Here is a 7,847-nt window from a genome sequence, read left to right as displayed (position 1 = left end):
CAAATTAAAACACGAAAATCCTAAACAAGTAGAAAATCCCTTAGACTTCTGTAGAAAAGAAAGCCTCAAGAATGAAGCTTCGAAATGTTTATTTTTTAGTATCCATAATTGCCATCAGTCTCAGGAAACTTTTTTCTAATCCTTGCCACAACACATGAGGGCAATGGACCTCGCCGTTCTCTCTTGCCTAACTGTCGTACTCTAAAAGCCCATGTATTGAATTGTTTATAAGCTGCAACTCGATAGGAACGATTGGTTAGTTTGTCGTCTATAGGATCGCCTCTAATAAAATGTTTGTCTCTTAACATCATTTCCAGCATTGTTTTGTCCAAGAAAAGCGTATTAAAGGAAGAAAAGTTCCTAATACATGTGATGTTCTCTTGCACGAATCTGGCATTCAATTGTTCAACTTCCCAACAACATTTACAGTCACTTGATTCACTCTCAATTCTACAATTTCCACACGAACACCATTCAAGATTTTGAGTTCTACCTGACTCAACATTGCTAATAAAACCATTTTCTTCTTCTGGGCCACTCATCGAGTATTCGGAATATTAAATTTAATCACTATAAAATGAGAATTTTTGTGAAGCAAACGGAAAAGTTTTCTATCTAGAAAATTCCCGCGAGTACATAAACCACTTTAAAAACAACTTTTCACTTTCTAGGCGAAACCTGGTATTAAGGGTGTGGTCAAACGCGAAGTATATTGATAGAATACTCCTGTCTACCATCATGAATGCCATTCTAACACTAACTTTTGATTTGAGAAATAGCTCAAGTCGTGTCATGAACAAATTATCATACAAGAGCTGAAACCTTTCTGCCGCAGTTCTTTTAAACTTTCACTGTTTTAAAGTATTTTGAGTTTCTACTTCAAGTACCTGTCGAAATTATAAAAATTCAAACAGGGAGAAATAAAGCAGAACCAAAGGATTCAAATGTCATAATAATTAGATTCCCATTTGAAAAAGGTTTTGAGTTCTTGAAGATGAACTCACAACTCTTCAAATCATCATCGAGTCAGAATTACAATTTCATCCAGGATTTTAATTCTTTGTATATTCGACATTCAGCTAAGGACGAAAAGTGAATACTACCCTTTAATATTCGTAGAGACTTCTATACTCTTAGGTTCCAAATAAACGCACCCCCCCGCTTGTTAATTTTTCGAAAATTTTCCACCCCCCGGAGCTTATTAGGACCCCCCCCCCGTTTATTAATCTCTAAGAATATTTTCAGCTTTCAAAGAGAAGGCCCCTTATTTTGCTCTAAATAGCCTGATTTTAGCCTATTTTTGGGTTTCAGAAGTACAATTTCCAACCCCCCCGGCAATTAGGCCCCCCCGTTTATTAAAATCTAGAACATTTTCCAACCCCACTCCCCTCGTTTATTCGAACCCCCCCGTTTATTTGGAACCTAAGAGTACCTAGCTAAGTTTTAAACTAATTTAAATCTTTCACCATAGAAAAATTCATACAAGGACGCTGAAATATTGGCAAAAAATAATTAGTACATGCAGAGGATCTTGACATTAAGAAGATGGGGCAAACCACGAGTAGCAGGCCGGAAAGATGTACATCATCAACTCGACAAGACAGCACAAATCAAGCCTTTCAAAAACAAATGCACTTTGAGAACATAAGAGGAGAAAGCTGATGAGATGATTGACACCCTGCGGAAGAGCCGAAGGTATTAAAAGTTCAAGCCAATGGCAAAGAGTACGGCGAACAGAAATCGAACCTTCAGTTGATTTGCAACATTACAACAATCTCAACACCCAACCTGACAGACCACCCAAATTTTTTTACAGAAAATAGTAGGGGGAATTTTGTTCGATTTTTTGGAATCGCTTGACTGTTTTGTTAGAAGCACTTGTTATACATTTTTGGAAAGCTAAGGGGTTGGGGAATCGAAATTACTACGTTTCCAATTTTTTTTCGGACACTTTGGTGTGATTTTCGGACAAATATGACGGTCTCAGGCAAAAATCATAGGGTTAAAAATTAATGAAAATTTTAGCTCGAGAAAACGGAGACCTGTTGTATATTTTTGGAAAGCTCTCAAAAAATTAAGATTAGAGATATATTGCAAGTATAGGTGATTTCTGTACCTAACTCGAGATATTAACCCTTGAAAACCGTGTTTTTCAGCCAGAAACAGCTATTTTGTCCAGTTTTTGCGCTTTTTGAAGTTCAATATCTCGAGTTAGGTACTGAAATCACCTATACTTTCAATATATCTCTAATCCTAATTTTTTGAGAGCTTTCCAAAAATATACAACAGGTGTCCGTTTTCTCGAGCTAAAATTTTCATTAATTTTTAACCCTATGATTTTTGCCTGAGACCGTCATATTTGTCCGAAAATCACACCAAAGTGTCCGAAAAAAAATTGGAAACAGTAATTTCGATTCCCCTACCCCTTAGCTTTCCAAAAATGTATAACAAGTGCTTTTAACAAAACAGTCGAGCGATTTTACAAAATGCCCTCTACTAAAACCAAGAAACTCGTCGAAAGAAACAAAGGTCTAGTCTTTGATAACAAGACAGATGGCAAGCGAGAGAGCATATTTTGTACAATTTTTCCCAGCAGAAAGGGGTCCCCTTCCCATAAAATCTACAAAAAGGGTGGTAAAAGCATGAAAATTCGCAGGATTGTACGCAATCATGTAGAGTTTATGTTTGCACCACTAGAACAGCCGCCGAGGCAGTGAAATGTGTCACTTCGTAGGGGACCCCTTAAATCAGGGCAAATTTTTGATATTATGCTTCTAATAGGGTGTAGAATTGACAAAAAAAATTTTCACTTCGAATCTAGATGGTTTTCGAGTTAATCGATAGAACTTATCTTATCCCTTTACTAACTATATTTTCGAAGTCTGAAAATCAAATATCCGAGGCTACCAACGGATTCAGTGTGAAGAGTATATAAAGAAAATGGGATTATTTGTTAAGTTTCGACCACCTGGTGCCGAGAAATGGCATTTTAAGGCGAAAAATTGACGTTTTGGACGTTTTCCGATGACGTCAGCATTTTCATAGGAGTATTTTGAGAAAAATCATTCTCACAGCTGGATAGCCCTGAATTAGTAGTATCCAAAAATGGCATGGTTTGTTAACTTTCATGCCTAGATTTCGAGATAATTCATTTTTAAGGTGGGTAAAAATGCTGAAAAACTGCTGACTACGCAAGAAATATCGTTAATTTCAATATTTAAACCAAAATATCTCGAGATCTAGACATTGAAAGTTAACAAACCATACCATTTTTGGATACTATTAGAGGAGCATAATAGTAGAGGGCTATTAGGAAATTATTCTGTGAAATGCGTTTGACTTGACTCTCAAGATCTTTAAAGATTCCTGGGCGTGCCCGAGGCTAACCTTTCTTAGGCAAATTTAATGAATTACAAATTTGCCGACAGGGGCTTATAGGGAGAAATTCAGATTTTTGTTTTAGGAATATTTTTTGTTCACTAGATGGTTCTCTTTCAAACGAAACAAAATTTTTTCGAAATTTGACGACTTTTTGACTATCGTCATCGATGACGTCGTAAAAATTGGATTTTCTTACTTAGGGAAATTCCTAGGCTGCACGCATCTCGTAACAAAGGAGAAAATACCGTAATTTGCACTCCTCCTTCGGACTCGTGCAAATTACTATTTTCTCCTTTGTTACTCGTGATTAATCGTTAATTGCACTCCAAACCATACGATTACTAGTACTAATGATATAAAATGGTAATGATTAATTTCTGATGGAGCTTGATTTTCGAAAAAATGATTCTTTGGGCAAATTTAGGCCGAATTTGGATACTCAGGGTAATCTATTCAAGCTGCTCACTACTGAAATTCAGCACTAGCGTCTCTAACATCCACCAAAAAACCTGCCTACCATTCGAAATTTTTTGATTTCTTTAAAGGGATTTTATGATGACGCCTTTTCAGTACAAACCCTTGCAAGCATAATTTTACAGAAAAAGTGTAATAAAATGACCTGAAGTTTTATTCTTTCTCTCAGGTGTTTTCATTCAGGAAAGTGAAGGAAATAAAGTCTGTCTAAACAGAGGAATGTAAAGAGATGGAAAAACAGCTTCTTGAAAACAATGGAAAAACGGCTCGTCATATACCAGGTCTCTAGCCCTTAAGGGAGTTTATGTCGAGTAAATAGGTTTCTTTTGTTGTCACTATAAAAAATCTGCATAATTAGCGTGTTGTGACAAAATTCTTTTGTTTCAAGCCTGATTATGCGCAAACTTTTAGGGCTTATATTTTGGGTACACCTCTCCTATACGAAAAGGTACCTATATCATCTTGCTCAGAATTTCCTAGCGATTCTACTAATATAACCGCATCATGACCGCACCATAATATGGAAAGCTAGAGCTCGAGAAAATTATAACTTCATCTTGATTTTAGTCGACTTCTGACAGTTTTACAAGAACCAATTTAATATCATTGCGCTAAGAATTTCTTTTACCATACATTGGTTAAAATATTGCTCCTTATTCTTAACAATGGAACTAGTAATCGGCAAAAAAGGAAAAACAAATTTATTTTTATCGTCAAATCATGTAGAAACCGTCCGATTTGTATGGCGAGCCGTCTTTTCTGGACTTTCATTTAATGACCTAATCAACGTTTTTACAATAGAATTTTCAATAGTAGTGATCGTTGAACTTTGAGTATTCAGAAAAGCTGTTTTTCCATCTCTTTACATTCCTCTGGTCTAAAAATATGATTTGCAGCGGAGACAAAAAAGACTACTCTCGGGAAAATTTTCGAAAAATTAACAAGCAGAGGGAGGAGGGGGCGTTTATTTGGCACCTAAGAGTACTACCAAAATTAATTTTATTTTGATTTTGATTTTCAGAATTTAAGGGTCGGACACAACTAATCAAATTGGTCTCGCCTTATTGACCTAATTGATCATTTAAAAAAGTTAGTTTGCTTTTAACAACTCTGTGCACACGAAGGATGTTTTCAGAACATAGTGGCTCTCTCTAACTGAACAGCACAGAATTTTATCTTAAGTGGATTCATTTTTGGGTGGCCTTTTTTCACGAATCGAGCCTCCTTTTACCAGATTTCTTTCATTTTCCTGGGGCTTTCAGTCAATTTCGGGATTTTAAATTTTTTGTGAAGTCCATTTAAGTTGTGCCAATCTTTTAAAATTTTTTAGACAAGGCCTGGTAGAGCAAAAAATTTGTGAAATATTAGAATTTTCGATGTCAACATCAATATTCAATTCATGACAGGTTTTCCCATCCTTTTCACAACTTGTTAGGGCATTAGGACATATGATTTGAAATTTCTGGGAGGAAAAATTAAGCCATGCTAAAAGGTTTTCAAGCAAGGTTTTTTAGTGTGGTCGTGTTACAAAAATACAGGCTGTTTGTAGGAAAAAAATAAGATCTACCTTAAGGGAAGAAATTTTCGCGGAATTTAATTTCGCGAATCAGAGTTTCAAAACGGCAAATTTCGCGGAATTTAATTTCGCGAATGAGCCGATTTTAAAAGTTTCACGGAATTTAATTTCGCGATTGAGAAGAATTTATCAACTTAGATTAACTTTTAAGCACCATGGAGTTGTTTATATTTGATAAAAAATACACGTTATAATGCTTAAAAATCAATTGTGTCCATCTTTTTTGGTAATACCTGGTCAAAAGCAACAAAACAAAAGAAGAAGAAAAAAAAAAATCGAATTTTGCGGAATTTAATGTCGCGATTTAACAATTTTGGTGTGTTTCGCGGAATTTAATTTCGCGAATTACGCCCAAATTCGCGAAATTAAATTCCGCGAAAATTTCTTCCGCGAAAATTTCTTCTCGCGAAAATTTCTTCCCTTAAGGTAGCTGAAACTTTCTCTATATAATGCTTATACCTCTAAAATCCCACTGGTGGAACATTCCTTTTTTGGGCAATTTCTATTTTCCCCAGGCAAAATCCTAAGGGCGAATTTTTTTGAAAATTTCAAACTTATTTCCAGACAATATCAAGTATACCCTTCGAAAGCTCTCGAAAAGCTATATAGAAGACTTTTAAATGGTTATAGCCGATTTCCTTACCTAACTCGAGATATTTCATGTGCAAGTTCCACTTTTCGCCACATTTTGGTCAAAAATTGACCAGTGTGGAAACGGTGCAAAGTCTGCGCCGAATTATTATTTGATTAAACTGAGGTGCACGCCAAAAAAAAGTTCCGCAGGCAGGCGAAATTGCAGGGGGTTTGCAGGCGCTGTAAGCCCCCCAAACATGCTGAGCCCTGGTGGGGGTTCAGAGGGGCAAAGTCCTGAAAGCTCTGAGATATCTTATCTTCTGTTGCCTAAAATTGTTCAAAATTTGTAGAAAAAGAGCTTGAATTGCTGGTACTTCTAAGAAAGAAATGTATGAAGCATAGTGTGCAAGGGGGTTCCAGGTCCCACCTAACCCTAAAATTCCAACCCTCAATCCAAACTCCCAGATCCCAGCTAAAAATGCTATCCCCACGAAAAATTATACTACCTTAAAGGAAGAAATTTTAGCGGGAATTTAATTTGGCGTATTGCCGAAAAAGTTTTTTCAGAGGGAATTTAATTTGGCGGTTAGCTTGAAAATTTAAATTTGGCGGGAATTTAATTTGGCGGACGAAGGACATTTTTTTCCAAAAAAAACACCATTTAAAAAGGAAATGTCTGTTTTAAAGCCTGAAATAGCACACATTTGGGGGGATAAATAGAGCAACTTAAATTTGGCGGGAATTTAATTTGGCGTATGACGAAAAAAATTTAATTTAGCGGGAACTTAATTTGGCGGATTTTGACCAAATCCGCCAAATTTTCTTCCCGCCAAAATTTCTTCCTTTAAGGTAATTCGAGGAACTAAACAAAAATTCTTACTGTTTAATAATAAAAAGGAGAAAAGTTTAGTATAGTAAAAGAATTATTTATAGAATATGAAATTTAGAAAAAAATATAATTAAATTTGAAATAAGAAAGAACTAACATTAACTTTTATCAAAACACCAAAAATCCCACCTAAAGAAATTAATCCCCACCTTAACTTGTTTCTCCCACCTAAAACCTGAAAATTTCCAAATCCCACCTGGAAATTTCTGACCGGAAACATCAAAACCCCCCCACTATTCTGGGGGGGGGGTGTGCACACTATGTGAAGTCAAATGAATCATGACCATGAGCCACATTTCTTACTTTATATCTGCTCCTTACGCCAATACGCTTAAAGTAATTACAGCCTCACGCGGAATATATTTGGCGTACTGTGCACTAATTAAAAGTCTTCTATAGTTTTCCGAGAGCTTTTAAATGGTATACTTGATAATGTCTGAAAATGAGTTTGAAATTTTCAAAAAATTTCGCCCTTAGGGTTTTGCTTGGGGAAAAAATAAATGTCCCAAAAAAGGGATGTTCCCCCAGTGGGATTTTAAGGGATTTATTCCATAAGGCATAACCATCCTATAGAGAAGGTCTGGAGAAATTTTCAGCTAGATCTTATTTTTTCCCCGTAAATTATGCTAAACGACCGCACTAATTTGGTACATCACCATGTCAATAGGTGATATCATAAATATCCCATAAAAGTCCCAAAATCAGAACAAATCACAAAGCCAATGTGATATGAATATATAATACCGGGTGCGCCACAAAAAAGTTTCTCTCTTTAAAACTAAGTTCCTCGAAATCTAAATATCTTTAAAAAACCGTTTCTATTTCATTGGAAAGAAGAAAGATAAACTTAAATTTTAATGGGTCATTTATTACATTTGATTCATTAGAACAAAAGTTATGCTCAATTAAATAAAAAAGTTACTTTCTGAAAGTGCTCAAAAACGTTAAAGATCG

General features: G+C 35.6%; 1 protein-coding gene across 1 annotated transcript; it reads right to left on the bottom strand.

Annotated features, from left to right (window-relative positions):
* Positions 1-95: 95 nt before the first annotated feature.
* Positions 96-737, bottom strand: LOC136801979 (P2X purinoceptor 7-like). Its single transcript, XM_067058673.1, has one exon. It carries the CDS (start codon positions 540-542, stop codon positions 96-98), a length of 447 nt encoding a protein of 148 aa, XP_066914774.1. The 5' UTR covers positions 543-737.
* Between the last annotated feature and the right edge of the window lie 7,110 nt (positions 738-7,847).

Source organism: Clytia hemisphaerica, unplaced genomic scaffold (assembly GCF_902728285.1).
Source record: "Clytia hemisphaerica strain Z4C2 unplaced genomic scaffold, Clytia hemisphaerica genome assembly, whole genome shotgun sequence".
NCBI classification, from domain to species: Eukaryota; Metazoa; Cnidaria; class Hydrozoa; order Leptothecata; family Clytiidae; genus Clytia; species Clytia hemisphaerica.
Note: the sequence above shows the minus strand (reverse complement) of the source record. Positions and strands in the feature narration are given on the sequence as shown.